Source organism: Aedes aegypti, chromosome 3, assembly GCF_002204515.2.
Source record: "Aedes aegypti strain LVP_AGWG chromosome 3, AaegL5.0 Primary Assembly, whole genome shotgun sequence".
Taxonomy (NCBI): domain Eukaryota; kingdom Metazoa; phylum Arthropoda; class Insecta; order Diptera; family Culicidae; genus Aedes; species Aedes aegypti.
The window spans coordinates 98,273,821-98,292,898 of NC_035109.1; the positions used below are offsets into that span (position 1 = coordinate 98,273,821).

Below are 19,078 nucleotides of genomic sequence, written 5' to 3' on the forward strand. Positions count from 1 at the left end.
TCGGGTACATTTCCTTGCAACGCCTCGTTAATTATCAAATTGAGCTGTGGATGAATAATTTCGAAAGCCTTCAGGTTGAATTCTTTTGGAATTCCATCGCTTCCTGGTGACTTTCGAGATGCACTTGACTTAATTGCAAAGAATAGTTCAGTCGTTGTTATCTCATGCATCATGGCGTTGTTACTGTTTGAATCAGCTGGAATAATATGAATCGTAGGCGAATATTCAAAACTGTGCAATTGTTCCTCACTATAAAGATTTCGGAAGAAATCGTGAACGTGATTTTCTATCTCCGTCCCTGTAGTGATGCAACGATCTTCGTGACGAATTGAACTTATAGTTGTTTTTCGTCGATAAGGATCCCCTATTTGGAAAGAGGACACTTTTTCTCCACACACATAACGATCGTTTAAACGTTCGTATACTTTCGAGAAATTGCTTTGAACTTGCAACATTTTGCTTTGATTTTATTAACTTCGGCAACACCATTTGGATTTTGGTACAAGTGGTCATATGCATTTCTTAGTTGACGGTACAACATTTCGTTCGTTGCGTGAAATTCACGGAATGCTTCGTTGGTTTTCCACCTAAAACAACTTCTGATTTTTGGTTTAGCATATTCAATCCACCAAGACATCCAGCTATTAAAATTACGTTTCTCCCGCAACCATCGAGTCCACTTTTGCTCGAATTCTGCGAGATTTTCCTCATTTAAAACGTGAGCACGCATAGACCAATAACCGCGGCCAAATGGTTTACCTAAATTTGGCAGACCACATCGGATTTTGTAAGCCTTGTGGTCTGAAAAAGACGTAGCGAACAGTTCTGAAGAGTGGAGATGCCGAACAAGCGACCTAGAGACGTAAATACGATCGATGCGAGAAGCGGAGTTAGAACGAACGAAACTATAATCAATAACATTTCTTTTTAGGCAATCCCATGTATCATTGAGTTGCATGTTCTCTACCAATTGTTTTATAGCAGGACTTTGATTGTTTGTCCCTGTTGCATCTTTATTAGAGATAACACAATCAAAATCCCCGCCAAGAATGACATGTTCGGAAGCAGCCTGTAGGTAGAAGGGCAATTGTTCTTTGAACAAATTCTCGCGGGCAGAGTAATGTTGTGAACCAGAGTGGGCATAAATATTGCAAACAGTCAGAGAATCGCCAATTTTGACTGTTAGAATTCTGCTATTCAAACTTCTTTGTACGTTTGAGAAAGGGATGTGTGACTTGAGAGCTATAGCTACTAAAAAAAAGAAGAATATGGGTTTATAGAGTTGATATCTGGTATTCAGAGATTGTTTATCGTGCCAGTAAAATAAATCACCAACCCCCAACGTTAAATAAGCTAGAAAAATGGATTTTATCGTCGCTCTCTCTTTGGGGCTCTCGTTCGCTGTTTTTATTTATCAAACTGGTTACAACCTGAGACGGGACTCGCGACGATGGTCTTCTTTTTCTATGATTGCTGAGTTTTTTTCTTATTCCACACACTGTTTTCATCAATTAGCGCAAAAAATGATTGTGTTTGCATCACACCGAAGCATAAATAGCCTTTTAAGTGAAATTTCATGTCAGCAAACGTAGCAGACATTATAAATAACTAGCCTTGTGTTTACATTTATCAGCATCTTTGGATAAACTGCACTGATGACTGAGGTTTTTAATTACAGTCTATTTTGAATACAATAATTTTCACTTTTTCAGCCATAAAAACGACGGGCTGCATTTGACGTTGATATTTTTCCCTTTCGCGAGTGTCTCTCAGGTTACTTGCGATACATTGCCGATTATGACCCGTTACAGATGCGATGATTTTTTTTCGCTTCTGGACAGATAACGAAACTCATCTAAGATGGCAACAAGAATATTGTAAGAAACATAATTTAATGGTATAGAAATGTATTAAAAATGCCTACTTAGAAACCTTTATATGAGAAAATTCTGTCCAGCTATGCACCACTGTGCACAGCGTACAGCGCATCCCCAGCGCAATAAATTAAATTCTATTTCTTATTTTTCGTGTCGTTTTTCTCTGTTTTCCCCTATTGCAGCTCCGCTCCATCTGGCCGAAGCAGTCCAGGGCAACACGGGCAAGCTGGAGTGCAACATCACGGCACCACTTCTGGGCGATCGGGCGATTCTGGTCATCTGGTACAAGAATGGCCAGACGATTCCGTTGTACACGTGAGTATTGGCCCGAACGGGTTTCGATTTCGATTTTATTTCTCTGTTTATTCAATATGAGGAAGAGGGAGGGGGATTTGTTGGTTGTTCGCCTGACTTGCCATAAATTCAAGTGCTAAGTACTGATAATTAAGGGCTGTCAAGGGGAGATCGATGGCAGGCAAAGGGTAATCGTTTGCGGTATTTGACAAATTGGAATGAATCCGTAAAGATATATAGTAATGAATCTCGAGGTAATGAATATTTGTGTATTTGGGGTGTAGAATTTTCGATGCAACGATTTTTATGTGTCTTGTACTTGAATTGAGTTGTATTTTTGTTTTATTATATCAATCTTGAATATTTTGACAGAAAAGCTTGTTAAGTCAGTTCCTAGAGTGTAATAAGTGACAGGTATCAAAAAACCCCTAAAAGTCTTGTTGGATAATTCGTAACGTCCATTGCTGTTTAGCATTCGATGATTGATTGAGTTGTCTCTTTACTTTATCTCCAGAAACAAACTTTGCTTAGAAAAGAATATTTCAAGCAACAATCGAGTGATTAATGAACCAAAAGGAAAATACCTGAGTGCAACAATGTTTGACACTTTTATTTCGTTTGTTCCCATTCCACTGTACCTTCGATTGAAATCATTTCCAGAAAATTTTCATCGACCTTCTCCCAGAATACCGGTACTTCAAACCGCCAAACAATCCCAATGGCCAAGACGCACATTAATCATTTTTGTCCCCTACCCAAACTCCCACGTGACCAGCAGAAGAAACGCTGCAATACTACTATAGTCCGGACGAAGCGCAGATTGGAAACGACACTCATCCCGAGTGTCGTCAGCATCTGCTCCTGGTGCTTCCAGAAACTCGTCAGGATTGGTTCTTCCCGTTCCTCCGAGCAAACGATCCAATAACAAACGAAGCGGACGGCAACAATCAACAATTGTTTGCTAGCGCAATAAAACAAGAAAACCTTCCGTCTCCCAGTGCCGTAAATAGTTGGATGCCTTGGAGGCGCTTCGGGGGCGGCGAATCTAGGTCGACCGGAAATTAAGCTCGGTTCTCAATAGCGGCAGCAGCCCTCCCAGCTGACGAAGGCGGCGTTGCATTGTGGTTTCATTTGTTCTACAAAGTGGTCATCAGACGTAGGAACATTGTTTTTTTTTGTCCCAAGCGCCAAAAAAACCAGTATTATTAGCAGCTCACAATTTTTACAGGTGAGTTGATTCCACCTGCTTATACGCAAAAAAACGCTTTCAATAAACTCAATCTATCTTAACCCAGATATATAACGCAATTGTGGTGGCAATAGAGTGTTGTAACGATTTTTGTCTAGAATTATTAATAATTTTATTCGACATTTGTTCCAATGTTTCAACATTGGATATTTTAAGTGACTCATTAATACTATACCAGGAAGGGTGCTTCAGAAACATTTTCAAAATTTTCTCTAGACAATGTTTTTTTTTATTTGTTAAATTTTGCTTGAGTGTGTTTCTAACAGTAAAATTTTTATAAAGCATTTGCTCTAGATAGTTGACTTATTCTGATCTGTTTATTGTTATCATGACAAAAATCCATCTTGATAATGAACTTGAAGGTTCATTATCAACCTGAAGTGATCGATTTAACTGATAATTTCGGATAATTCTAACTGTTTATGTTGAAAAATTATTTATGTTATTTCCCAGCAAACTCTCATGCCAAACACAGCCGGGTGCTTTTTATTTGTCTAAGAACGCTAGATCTGTTGTCACGCGAAAAGTTGATAATTCTGTTCAAAATGACTTTTTCAAAAAGTTTACTGATAGAAAAAGCAAGCAGATTGGACAATTTTGTTATAAAATTTATGTCTCTGCATTTTTTTGAGATTAACGGCTAAGGTGGGCATGCAAATATTCATGTAATTTCAATATTGCTACTGGAACAGTAAAATTCAATAAAGAAAATCGTCAGTTAGATAGTTAGTTTACTCATCATTTTCAATTGAACATGGAACATAACAACACCAATTTATCAGGTTTTAGCAAACACATTATTATATTTTGTTGTCTTTTGTTCCCTTGTGATAATTTTACTCATAGTGGGAGTTCATACCCGGAGAACCGTTAGATCTCTCTGGAAGTTAGTATTGAGCTGCATCAATTTCGTTTTCCTTAGCAGTTTGCAACAGAATTATTTACTGAATATTTTTGACAGGATAATTTAATTCTTGAAATGCAATTATGAAATGGCACTATCCTCTATGTGCATTTTTATTTGATAAACCATATAATGCATGGTACCTTGGATTGCTGTATAGAGGTATTATAACTAACGAAAAGTTCCTTTTTGGGGTCGTCCATAAATGACGTAGCTCTTTAGGGGGGAGGGGGGTCTTCACGTATTTGTGACGAAGTGTGACGAGGGGGAGGGAGGGGTCCTAGCTAGTGGACGTAGCATTTTGAATCAAGTCCGTAAAAAGAAAGGCGCTGAAAAAAATTGCATACATTTTTTTTTTACTTATAAACTTGGGTTATGAAATTATGATTAAGCTTCAAAACATTCATATAACAAGATTGAAAAAAATATCTATGAAGCTTTAGATTTTCTTGATAAATGCAATCAAACAGATGTTTTGAAGCTTTAAATAATTATGTGAATATTATATTATATTCACGTCTAAATTAATAAATTTATAAATAAACAAAATAAGTTTAATGAATTGAATAAAAATCAATGCTCTAACTACTTGAAGTACATATTTTTGTCATGAACATGACATAAAGTCAGCCGTTTAAGTTTTATCCATATTTTCTGTTGGTGCTTTATTTCTTCAAGAAAATAATATATGCTCTTCTTGGCAAATATTACATTTAAAGCAAGATATTTATTCCGTGAATTATGCCTTCAATATTGCAGGAGATCTCCACCCAATCAACTCATCATTTGTTTTGATATATCAATGCTCTTGATGGAATAGCCTGAATATTAATGAGGATAATAGATTCGAGTGTTAACAAAATTGCACTATCATTAAATGTTGTTAATAACTCGGTAATTTGAAGAATTTTTATTATTCAACGGTTTCATTATAGGTTATGTAAGAGTATTTCAGTATGGAAACAATAATAAAAATCAACTGAAATATTAATAGAGATTATTGTATTTGAGATATTGAGATATTTGTATCTATGTATCAAATATTGAGATATTTGTATCTAAACATTCCAAATATTTCCAGTGTAATTTTTTATGTATCTGGCCACTGTTTGCTAAAATGATTTGAAATTGGATAATATTAACGATGATTCATTTCGAATAAATATATTTTCTTGATCATCTTCATTGAAATCTATTTCCTAACAACGAATAATTAAAACAACAATCTTCTAATATAACGAAATTTTTGTTCAATATATTATAAAATATATTGGACCCTAACTCGACAGTAACGAGCTTCGTCAATCCAATCAATTTGTTTTCACATTGTTTATAGTAAACTTGTTTTTTTATGGTAAGAACAGCAAAAGTAATATAATATAGTCTATAAGAAACTGGAAACCAAAACCAAGGAAAATGTTTATTTAAAACTTTTCCAAATTACTTTTGAGCGCTACTGTATATGAAACTGTTAGAATAGATTTCAGTCAGTAATTGATGTTAAACTTTGTATTGAACTTCTGAATTCCAATTTTCAACCCAGTCACTAAGGAAAACAAATAAAAAAAATATAGGAGGAGGGGGGGGGGGGGTGCTCGGTATGCTACGTATTTTCCAGGGGGAGTACCAGCATTTGTGACGAAAACCTACGAGGGGGGAGGGGGGTGTAACTAATCAGTGAAAAAATGCTACGTCATTTATGGACGGCCCCTTTTTAAATAAGTGGTACTGGTAGAGTTTTTAAATATTGTGGATAAACATTTATAATATTATAGCATTTTCTCACCCGAAGTTCATTCTTTTTTTTTTTTGTTTTTTTTTTTTTGAATTTCTTTATTAGTATCATTCCAAACATTACATTCATTTCTTATATCTAGGTGTTCTGTGTTATTAGACAACACTATCATCCTTATTTGGTAAAACAAATTTAAGATTTAATTAACATTTTGTTAACAACATATTACATTTCATTTGCCGTAGCATTTCAGTTTTTTTACAGGTGAGTTGATTTCACCTGCTTATAAGAGGAAAAAAAACGTTTTTAATATACTTAACCTAACTTAATCTAAACATATAACGCATTAATCGTGGCAATAGAAGATTGTAACGATTTTTGCCTGAAATTATCAATGATTGTATTTGATATTTGTTCCAATGTTTCAACATTGGATATTCTATGTAACTTATTGGTACTATACCAGGGAGGAAGCCTCAGAATCATTTTCAAAATTTTATTTTGAATTCTCTGCAGAGCTTTCTTCCTGGTATTACAACAGCTAGTCCATATTGGTACAGCATACAACATGGCTGGCCTGAAAATTTGTTTGAATATCAAAAGCTTGTTCTTAAGACAAAGTTTTGATTTTCTATTAATAAGGGGATAGAGACATTTTACATATTTATTACATTTGGCTTGAATGCCCTCAATGTGATTTTTGAAAGTTAAATTCTTATCTAGCATGAGCCCTAGATACTTAACTTCATCTGACCAATTTATTGGAACCCCTCTCATCGTGACAACATGTCTACTTGAAGGTTTCAAATATAGAGCTTTTGGTTTATGTGGGAATATTATTAGTTGAGTTTTGGAAGCATTAGGAGAAATCTTCCATTCTTGCAAGTATGAAGAAAAAATATCCAAACTTTTTTGCAATCGACTACAGATGACACGCAGGCTTCGACCTTTGGCGGAGAGGCCTGTGTCATCCGCAAACAAAGATTTTTGACATCCCTGAGGTAGCTAAGGTAAGTCAGATGTGAAAATATTGTATAATATTGGTCCCAAAATGCTGCCTTGAGGAACACCAGCTCTTACAGGAAGTCTTTCAGATCTTTAGTTCTGATAATTAACCTGAAGTGTACGATTTGACAGATAACTTTGAATTATTCTAACAATGTATGTTGGAAATTAAAGTTTTTTAATTTTACAATCAAACCTTCATGCCAAACACTGTCGAATGCTTTTTCTATGTCTAGAAGAGCAAGACCAGTAGAGTAGCCTTCAGATTTGTTGGAACGGATCAAATTTGTTACACGTAAAAGTTGATGAGTGGTCGAATGTCCATGGCGGAATCCGAACTGTTCATTGGCAAAAATTGAATTTTCGTTGATGTGGGCCATCATTCTGTTCAAAATAACCTTTTCAAAAAGTTTACTGATGGAGGAAAGCAAACTGATTGGACGATAGCTAGAAGCTTCTGCAGGATTTTTGTCTGGTTTTACAATTGAAACAACCTTAGCATTTTGCCATTTGTCAGGGAAATATGCTAATTGAAAACATTTGTTAAATATATCAACTAAAAATGATAAGCTACTTTCTGGAAGTTTCTTGATGAGGATGTAGAAAATTCCATCATCGCCAGGAGCTTTCATGTTTTTCAATTTTTTAATAATAGTTCTCACTTCTTCCAAATCAGTCTCCCAGGCATTTTCGAAAACGTTCTCTTGATTGAGAATATTTTCGAACTCCTGAGTAACTTCATTTTCAATTGGACTAGTAAGTCCTAAATTAAAATTGTGCGCACTTTCAAACTGCATAGCAAGTTTTTGAGCTTTTTCACAATTAGTTAGTAATAATTTGTTTTCCTCTTTCAATGCCGGTATTGGCTTCTGAGGTTTTTTCAAGATTTTAGATAATTTCCAAAAGGGCTTAGAGCCGGGGTCCAATTGAGAAATTTTATTTTCAAAAAATTTATTTTGTTTCTTAATTGAGCAAAACGTTTCTTGATTTCTTTCTGCAAACACTGCCATATAATTTTCATAGCAGGATCGCGAGTGCGTTGATCCGAAGTTCATTCAATAAATTTCAAATTGTCGGCTGTTTCCAGATCCTCCACTGACTTGGGCCTTAAATGATCCTCTTATCCGATTGATAGACAGTTTATTTTTCGGTTTATGGCCTACGAGTGGTACCACTGTGCGTTGTCGTCGTCAACGACGACACAAACCAGCATAGTGTGCCATCAGCGACGCAACATCGAGTGGACAGTAGAGGAAATTGCACCAGATAGCGATACGTGCCTCGGTGCGGGCAATGATCGGGTCCCGACTGAGTGGTGGCCACCCTCACCCTGGGCTAAGCAGGAGTCTCTCCCGGTGCTGCTCTCCCGAAGACATTGAAGTAGAATGATGGCCATCATTTACCATTAAGCTCGAGTGTATATTGCGCCCAGAATGGATGATTGTTGGTAATTGTGTGTGAGCGGAAGTGGTGTTCGTCGAGATGTTACTATTATTGCCGTTGTTGTTATTGTTGGCCCACTTGGTCCAGCATGTGCTTCCGGTTTTGCGTCGGATGCGTTGGCGATGGACGGGGCAATAAAGAAGAAGAATGACGATTGATGGGAATTTGTTTTGAAAAATCGTTTCTTGTATGAACGCTGGACTCCTTGGATGCAAATTTTCTTCTTATAATTAACACCTGAGACGAGACTCGCGAAGACGGTCTTCTTTTTCTGTGATTGCTGAGTTTTTTCTTATTCCACTTTGTGTTTATACCAATTATGCGCAAGCTGTTCAAATCCTCACATGAACCTCTCAGCAAAAAATGATTGAGTTCGCATCACATCGAATCATAAATAGCCGTTTGAGTGAAATTTCATGCCAGCAAACGTAGCAGACATTAGAAATAATTAATCTTCTGTTTAGATTTATTAGCAACTTTGGAAAAAAACTGCTCCGCTGACTGAGGTTTTTAATAACAATTTACTTTGAACACAATACTTTTCTCTTTTTCAGCCATAAAAACGGTGGGCTGCATTTGACGTTACGTGAGAGGGGAATCTGGGCTGCATATGACGTTGATATTTTTCCTCTTCGCGAGTCTCTCTCAGATTAACACCTCCTGTTTGAAAAGTTAAATTGTCTTTGAAATAGTTATTATGCCTTCGGATCATTTCATCCTCCATGTTGCATATCTACTGCATCCAGAATAATAGTCAATGATAGTGAAAATTGATTAGAAGATTTCGTCACTGCAGATAAGCCGTTATGTTATTTAACGAGAGATTTGTTTTCCTCTCGAAATTCCTTGGGAGACCGACATTCTTCATATAAAATTTATTTGACCGCCATTTTGTTTTAAGTCTATTTATCAAAAAGTCATAAAAATTGGTTGACTGGTGGGGACAAGAAGAGTGGAAGTGGCGCCAAACAGGCAAGTTCTGCAATCCGGATCGTTTTCTAAGGATTCTACGCCCGTGTTAGATACCAGAACGGGCAAAACCTCGCATGTTGGCTTATGCTGCCTATGCTGTGGGCATGTTAACGATAAAACAGAACACAGTAAATTCCTTGAAAAAGGCACAATAAATATGTCCAAAACGTCGGATGAAAACGAAAAATCCGTTTTTGAGCATAATAAACTGAAAGCCATAACCTAGAACATAATCATCACAGTCGTATTCCCGAGAAAGTCTACTGTGCAACTTTGCCGAGGACTCCTTCTATCCAAGTAAGCAAGATCATGAATTATCGGTAAAACACAGTTTCATGATCACTAGCACCACCTGGCGGCAAAATCTTGAATATATTGTCTAGAATAATGATTATTTTTGAGCTACTGAACAACTTTGGCAAAGGCGGCATCTTTCTAAGTGGTCAGGTTCCTGAGATATCTGCAAAACAAAAGTTTCAGCTCCGCATGATGGCAAAATCTTGAATTTCTTGGTTCAAAATATCATTATCTCCTAAATCCATGATCTCCTAAAAAACTTTGTCAAAGATATTTTTTGATATTTAATATAGATCGCGAGGTATTTTATGTTCAACATAAAAAACCAAGGGTGTTGTACAAAGTACTACGCGCGACTACTCGCGTCACAAATATTCGTGCCTTAACCTTTCGGTAGTCGCGAGAATTTTTGTAACGCGAGTAGTCGTGCGTTGTACTTTGTACAAATCCCATGGTTTGGCGAATATCCCAGGAGCATAGCCACTTAGGAAGTTGGTGTCTTCGGTAAAATTGCTCAGTAGCTCAAGGGTCGTCATTATTTTAGCCAAGAAATTCGGAATGGCATCTTCGGTAATTCAAGGACTATCAGCTAGTTGGTTCAAAATGTTGCCACCATCTGATTCAGTAGCTCAAATGCTTTCTTGATTTTACTAGCAGAAAGCTTAAAATAAGAAGATCAGAAAGGAATGCTAACTATTTATCCAGTTTAGTGCTTTAAAAAACGTGAGTAGAGGCACAAGCCGGCCATTGTGACGGCCATCTTTGGATTCCAAGATGTTTCACCTTAAATAGTCAGGATCCTGAAATTACTGCAAAACAAAACTGATTCTTGCACACTATTGTCACCTAGCGGTCGAATTCCGAACTAAATGAGGTACCATCAAATAGCGCTTCACCTCCAGAAGAACTTTACTGAAGACCCCAAGTTTCGAAATCATCTGGATTTTGAGATATACCGATTTCAAACTGTGGTATAACCGTCTATAGTGCATTCATTATTTTGCGACTTCTATGTACATTTGTTGATTTTGCCACATAATAGAGGGCAATACTGTACACAAAAACTATCGAGTATTGTTCTTTAGAAGATTCTTGAGGAATACATTTTGATTTGGTGTCGATAGATATCTTTGTTGCAAAATAATAGCATATAAATCACAACCGTTGTACAAAGTACAACAGCGTGACGGCCCGAAGGTTAAACTTGATTTAAAATGCGATGCGAATGACGTCCGACAGAAACAACTAACTTCTTTTTATTTTCAATAATTACTTGGCAACGCTAACTACAGTCGACTCTCCACAACTCGATATTTTAGAACACGATATACTCTACAACTCGATGCATTTTTTAGTCCCTTAAAATTTCCATACATCGTACTCTCCATAATTCGATATTTCTATAAGTCGATATCTCCACTAGTCGATGTCACATGAGAGGTGAATTTCTCTCCATAACTCGATATCCATTTTAAAATGCTATTTAAAACATATTTTATATTAAATTAAAAAAAAAAATGATTCTTATGGCTTCAGAACTGGTTACAAAATACAAATGCTGTGAAGACTTCTCGGAAGGTCACCTTCAAGTGATCAAATAATACCGCCAATTGAATTATACCTTATCTATGGTTTGCGTTCCCAACTGAAGAGGACTTTCAGATTTTTTCCTTCCCGTTAAAAATACGTTTCCCCTTCCTAACGATATTTTTGAAATCATACCCATTTTTATCGCTTTGGTTCAATCTTATGAGGTCGCCTTCATTCTTCATTCATAAAAGTTTACGAAATTATATTATTTGGGTGAATCAAGGCCGGTGTTCTGGCCAGCGTTTGAGCAATTCGAATCTGCACGGTATATTCAATTTAATGTTGAGAGCAAGGAAGGAAAAAAAATAGTTTAGTTTTATACATTTCAGAATATATTGGATAAAGTCTTTTGATAATCATATATGTTTAAATTTTCAATTTGGCGTCACTAGTAATATTTTGAATGGCAGCAAAGAACGAATTCTAAAGACTACCTTTAACTTTATGGTTAATATATTCAGAATAATCGCAAATAGATTCATGATATTTTTGAAAATTATTTAACACATGATGTTTGTAACGAAACGACATGAAAATGTATTCTGAAAGATGTGTTGAACAAATTATGTAATTCTGCATGTTTATGGACACGGAAATGATGCACTGTGATAAACTTTTCCCAAATCAGACCCCATTGTATTTAAAATGCGGCTCAAATATACGTTGTACGGCTCGATTCTCTTATGTTTTTTTTTAATTTTTCAAGTATTTAGTTTAAGCTTCGCTTCCCTGAACTATTTTTACAAACATGTTTTTTGTGATCAATAACAAATTTCCACAACATTCAATCGATTTCAACTACACTTTGAAACACAACACCACAACACTATTCACGTTTTGTAACCTTTACTTGTAAACAACAGCGTCTGTTCCCCATGTCAGGGGCGGCTGACCATCGTCCGAGAGGGCGGCTGACGAACGAGAACGGCCTATGACCGATAGATTTCGCCACCTCCAAGACCTCCATGGTCATTCGCAGCACCTACTTCCAGCCCAGTCTCCCGTATCGATACACCTGGAGATCACCACAGCAAACGGAATCACAAATCGACCATGTTTTGATCGATGGACGACACTTCTCCGATATAACCGACGTCAGAACCTATCGTGGCGCTAACATTGACTCTGATCACTATCTAGTGGTAGTGCTTCGTACTCGCGATGGTGAAACTGCGCCCCAAAACTATCCGTCATCAACAATGCACGGTATCGACACCCGTCTCGGTATAAGTTAGCGCGACTGGCCCAACCGACCGTCGCCGCCATCTACGAGCAGCATCTCGAGGTAGCGTTGCCGGAATAGGGCTAGGACCAGTGTCTGTATATTTCAATATACAGTCAACAACGCCGATCCTCAGTAGGATCCGTCATCGTTGAATTCTTCTTTGTGTGAATGTTTTTATGACAATACATGCACGAATCTGGTTGAACGTGCATTCAGTTTTTCAATTACTTTTTCTACACTGATTCTCATCCACCTACTGACAGCAAATTCAATTTCGCTAGTGAAAAAAATCATTACCGTCAGAAACCCAACAAAAACATCCGCAAATTGCAAAAGTTGTATTTTTTTTATTAGAAAACAATCATGATTCATCAACTGGAGGCGTCACATTGCCGTTTTCTTACACCAGTAATATAAATTTCATTTGTAATTTTTTATATTCAATTTTCAATTTCAGTGCCTCTAGGTGAAATTGAATTTTGAAATGACACCAACAGTAGGTGAAACTGAATGCGTGCGTGTGTTGCACCCACTCTCTTCCTCGTCGCATTCGCACTCGAAGTCAGAATGGTTTCTTGCTAGCGGAGTTTTTTTTTGTTCGTTTTCGCACTGATCGGGTATCACTCGGCTGAATTTTTACGACACTGGCTAGGACTGCTGGAGCAACATAAACATAAACAGCCATCAACAACGCAGCCGAGAGCATCGTCGGGTACGCAAAAAGGAGGACTGTAACGATTGGTTCGAGACAGGTTTTAGAGGAGAAGGATGCAGTGCGAGCTGCAATGCTGCAGCAAGGAACGCGACAAAACGTGGAGCGATATAAATGGAAACGAAAGCAGCATACCCGCCTTTTCAGGGACTTAAAGCGGCGCCTGGAAGAAGCAGAATGTGAAGAAATGGAGTAGCTGCATCGTTCACAAGAAACGCGAAAGTTCTACGAGAAGCTTAACGCATCCCGAAAAGGCTTCGTGCAGCGAGCCGAAACGTGTAGGGATAAGGATAAAAGTAACTTGACGGACAGACATATGGTGATTGAAAGGGGGAAGCAGCACTACGACGAACACCTGAATGGCACGGAGAACACAGGCGCAGAGGGTCACGACAGCGGAAGAAGTGACTACGTCAGCTCGACGGATGAAGGAATCCAACATGCCCCCTCATTAAGGATGCCATCAATCAGCTCAAGAATAACAAAGCCACTGTTAAAGATAGTATTGGAGCTGAACTCATCAAAATGGGCCCGGAGAGGTTTGCCGCCTGTCTGCACCGGCTGTTTTTCAGAATCTGGGAAACGGAACAACTTCCGAAGGAGTGGAAGCGTCATATGCCCCATCTACAAGAAGCGCCTACCAAGCGATATTCCAGATTATCTCCCGTCGTCTATCACCAATAGCGAATGAGTTTGTAGGAAGTTATCAAGCTGGTTTCATCAACAACCGCTCGACGTCGGACCAAATCTTCACTGTACGGCAAATCCTCCAGAATTGCCGTGAAGTCCCAACGCATCACCTGTTCATCGATTTTAATGCGGCTTATAACCGCGAAGAGCTATGGAAAATCATGGACGAGTACAGCTTTCCCAGAAATCGAATTTGGAGGGACACATCCATGGACCGAGTAAATTGGCGTTACATCGTTAACGAGGTTTTATCAAATTAATTGATGTAACACCAACTAAATAAATAATAAACCTATACTAGGACCCAGACAACCATAATGCACATATAACGAAAACACCTTTTGCTTAATGCGATGCTTACATGTGCAAAGTTTCACGATGCTGCGAAAAGGCCTTATACGTACAAAAGTGGAGGCGATGTACGCACATATATTATATGATGAAAAATAGCATGAAATGCGAGTACGCAGATTTTGTTGCAAATTTATCTGTACTCTTAAACGGATCGGACTTACTTTGTACAAGTATACGGGACGAAACGAATTGTACATATGAACTCGTTTAATGCGGAGAAACTCATCGATCAAATGATTTCACCCACCATGTAGTGCGGGTGCGATGCAATGTGTATAAATAAACGACTTTTCACGTAAACCGTTATGCAACTGCTGGTTGTCTGGGGCACCCCAATCATCGGGCGGTCGGTTTCGGATTTGCACGGATGTTCCGTGGGATCTTTCCGAAGGTCATTTTAGATATTTTCATAATTATTTTACATGGATCAAACAGAACTACAGTGTTGATAACTAAATCATGAACTATTAATATATTTTAACTCTTAAAACTTATTTGGAACCATTCTCGCTGGTTCGAAATACCATTCTTCAAGATTCTACAACAGAGGTATAATACAATGCATAATGAGTAATTTATTAAGGCCATCTACAAGTACTTCTGTAATATCCTAGAGTCGATTCCAGGACCCTAGAAAAGCACGTAGATCCGATGATTGCAATCCATATCATGCGACACACTTATCATCAGGTATTTTCGCTGGGTGTATAAAATAATGCACACTGTGTAATTTCTTGCAACATAGTGTCATTTTCAATTTTTTTCCTGGATGTTCTAGGGCCAATTCCGGGCCCCTGGAAAAGGACACCAACCCTATGACTGCAAATCCTATCAAGCGAAAGTTCAATCATGAATGTTTTGTGCCGAGAGTATAATAGGATGCAAATTGAGTAAATGCAAGCAGCATAATGCCATTTACAAGTACTTCTGGACTTTCAGGATGAAACTAAAAATTGGGAAATGTCCATGGTAGAATCCAATTGGAACGCCACGGATACATCCAAGCAAGCGAAAAGATTCATAAAACCCAGTCTAGCTAAAGCCCGGGCTATACTGAATCCTAATAAAGGAAATCTTAGGGTAATAACTGGTCTGATGACCGGTCACTGCCCAAGTAGGTATCATCTTAAAAAGATGGAAAAAATCCAATCCTCTGAGTGTCGTTTTTGCAAAGCTGAAAACGAAACTGCTGAGCATTCACTCTGCAACTGCGGAGCATTGCTTGATCAAAGAATGTTAGCATTTGGAAAAGGGTTATTAGAGCCCTTGGAAATTTGACAAGGTAGTCCTAATAGGGTAATAGACTTTATAAAACGAGTTGTGTCCAGTTGGGACAGTGTGACACATCAACCAATGTCTATCATATCTCAATTGTGAAAACATTTGATGAGCACCAAATGAAATATGGGTCATATTAAAATATTCCTAAATAATGGAAGCAGTGGTTAAAAGGCTCTACAGATGAGGAAAAAAAGTACTTCTGGAGTCTGAAGCCAATTTCGAGACCACGGAAAAAGACAACCCAGAATCAACGATACAACATCCCACAAGTTCTTGTAGGTAAATGATCCTTTGTTATATGTACACTACCCGCCATAAGTATGGAATCGCATCATTTAGTATTGCAACACCTCAGTTGAATATTGCAGCACCCCAAAAAGTTTAGCATCACCCGTAAACTATTACACTAATGACGCAATATCTTGGAAACCTCACTTTCTAGAAAGCTGCGGTCTTCAGCAAAGTTGTTCAGAAGCTTAAAAACAATGTGAGGCAGCACTGATTGGTTAGCAATAAATCTCATCAAGTACCCTATTTTGGGAGTGTAGCATCCCAAATAATATCATTCATATACCATTTCACTGCTCGAGTCATAATTTACATTAAGGCACTTGATTGCCAACATTCATTAGTGCATACTCAGATTTCACAACAGACCTCATTCAAAATTTATTGCATACACATGTTTTCATGAACATGTTATTTCGACCATATCATAACATTGAATTTGGGACTAGGCAGTTGACACTTGCCTGACCCACATTCAATGTTGAACAAACAGAAAATACCACCCGTGCAGTAAAAGACACATGTTGAACAAACAGCCTGCTTCATGACGATTGGCTATCGTCTTCACAAAAATAAGTCCAAGCTCCTCCCATAGAATTTAAGTTTGTGTAGACTTAAGCTTGAGTGTAGAGTTAAGGTTTGATGTAAATCAAAAAGAAAGATACAAGACATTGATTTGAACCAAGAACAAAAACGGACGTGTTTTCAATGTGATATCACCGCATATACTTTAGGAGCATTCTAGGTGGTCAGGTTCATGAGCTAGAACCTGCTAAAACATTCTAGGTGGTCAGGTTCATGAGCTAAAGCCTGCTAAAATATGACCAAATTACATGCACACTAGCGCCACGTAGCGGCAAAATTTCTAATCAATCAGTACTGCCTCACATTGCTCTTAGGCTCCTGAACAACTTTGCTGAAGACACGAACGTTTTAGGTGGTCAGGTTCATGAGCTAGAGCCTGCTAGAATATGTTCAAATTACATGCACATTAGCGCCACGTAGCGGCAGAATTACTAACCAATCAGTGCTGCTTCACATTGCTTTTAAGCTTCTGAACAACTTTGCTGAAGACACGAACGTTCTAGGTGCTCAGGTTCATGAGCTAGAGCCTGCTAAAATATGACTAAATTACAAGCACACTAGCGCCACGTAGCGGCAAAATTGCCAACCAATCAGTGCTGCCTCTCATTGCTTTTAATCTTCTGAACATCTTTGCTGAAGACACGAAGATTCTAGGTGGACAGGTTCATGAGCTAGAGCCTGTTAAAATATGACCAAATTACATACACACTAGCGACACGTAGCGGCAAAATGGCGTATTAAAAATTTCAGCTGATGAACGCCGTAAGGCTTCTGAATAACTTTGCTGAAGACCGCAGCTTTCTAGAAAGTAAGGTCTCCAAGATATTGCGTCATTAGTGTAATAGTTTACGGGGGATACTAAACTTTTTGGGGGGTGCTGCAATATTCAACTGAGGTGTTGCAATACTAGATGATGCGATTCCATACTTATGGCGGGTAGTGTATTTACTCAATTTGCATTTTACACTCCCGGCTAAAAACCTAGAAGATTGAAGTGTTGCATGCTATTGTTTGCAATCTTCGAACTAAAGTCCATTTAAGGTGAAGATGAATCGAAGCCTAACCTAAAATTTTCAAGAGCACGGATCAGGAGAACCAAACATCCGTTTAAGCTGAAAACCTAATCGATTGGTCACTCGCTGGTAGTGACCAATCGATTAAATTTTCAGCTCAAACGGATGTTTGGTACTCCAGATCCGTGCTCTTGAAAATTTGAAGTTTGGCTTCGATTCATCTCCACCTTAAAGGCTACCGTAATCGACTCCAGAACATTCCGGAGTACTTAAAATGATTTTATGTTGATATAAATTACTCAATGTGTATAATAGTTTATGTAATTTTTAAGGGTCCCGGTATCGGTTGTAGAATATGCCAGAAGTTGTAGTTGATATTGTAATTTGTGAATTATGCTTAACTGAACATATTTATCAAAGTTTTGACAACGAAATCGTTTAGGCAATGTCAGCCACATTTCTTTTGCTCATATCGTTTTCAGAACTCATGTGAAACATGATTCTTTGATCATGTCATCCATAATCATAAAAATCAATGTTTCCAAAAGTTGAAACATTTACTCATTAGCCCAACTCAATTTTCCCCCTTCTCATGAACAGAAGGGGGAGAAGGGGGGAGTCATTGCGATCAATGTTACCCCGCTGACCAATGTTACCCGGATTACGGTATGTAAATGTTTTTTGGTTTGCTTTTGGCCAAGATTTTTTTTTTATTATTTCAGTATAGTGGGCTTCGCGGCCGTGCGGTTAGTGTTACCAAGCATTTGGGTTCGATTCCTGCTGATGATGCTAGCCCGTTGCCTAGTGTGATGCTTCCTTCAAAGGGCAAATCGTCCACTGGAAGCATTAACGAGTAGGTGTCTGTTTTATTACTCTAGAATCCAATTAAAAGCAGTTGTAGGGGGAGATCCCCCAGTACCGGACAGCACCCAATACCGGACAAAGTCGAAACATTGAGAAATCATGGTCCAATCAAGATGGTGTATTAGTAGTAAAGGAAGCTATTATGGAGACTAATGTTTGCGTAGAATAACACATCCTTGAAATATGCATGCCTTTTTAAAAAAGTAAAAAAGATTGAAAATTTCAAAAAAATTGACGTATTGCCTTAATTTTGAGCCTATTTAGAATATTTTGAATATGAAAAAATACTTTCGATCACGCAAGCATATTCGAACATAATCCTAATTTGATAGTATGAATGAATTTTGTACCATAATTGGACTAAATATGGACAAATTACAATTTTGTTCAAGCACCTCCTGTCCCCCAGTTTCGGACAGCCTGATTTGTTATATGATATCTTTGTAATTATTGCACGAGTATCTCAAAATACATTCATTTCTCATGGATTCCGTCGATCATGGTATCAAACATGCAATAAAATTAAGAAAAATGAACATTCAGAACAACATCGTAAAATGTGCTATTTTTCATCATATAAGAAAGAGGTTTTTGATGGACATCTTGAAAACTATGAAATACTCAAATTGTTCTTGTAAATGTTGCAAATGCATTGAATTGTCAATTATATACTATTCCTAAAGTAAACACATTCAATGAT

At 37.7% G+C, this 19,078-nt stretch overlaps 1 protein-coding gene across 6 annotated transcripts in view; it reads left to right on the forward strand.

Annotated features, from left to right (window-relative positions):
- The window catches only part of LOC5576331 (nephrin), a 1,001,823-nt gene that overhangs the window by 589,887 nt on the left and 392,858 nt on the right, over nucleotides 1-19,078 (forward strand). For all 6 annotated transcript variants that reach the window (XM_021855560.1, XM_021855563.1, XM_021855562.1 and 3 more), the window contains exon 2: nucleotides 2,060-2,192. In XM_021855560.1, coding sequence (XP_021711252.1) covers nucleotides 2,060-2,192 — 133 coding nt within the window. The remainder of the gene's footprint in view (nucleotides 1-2,059; nucleotides 2,193-19,078) is intronic.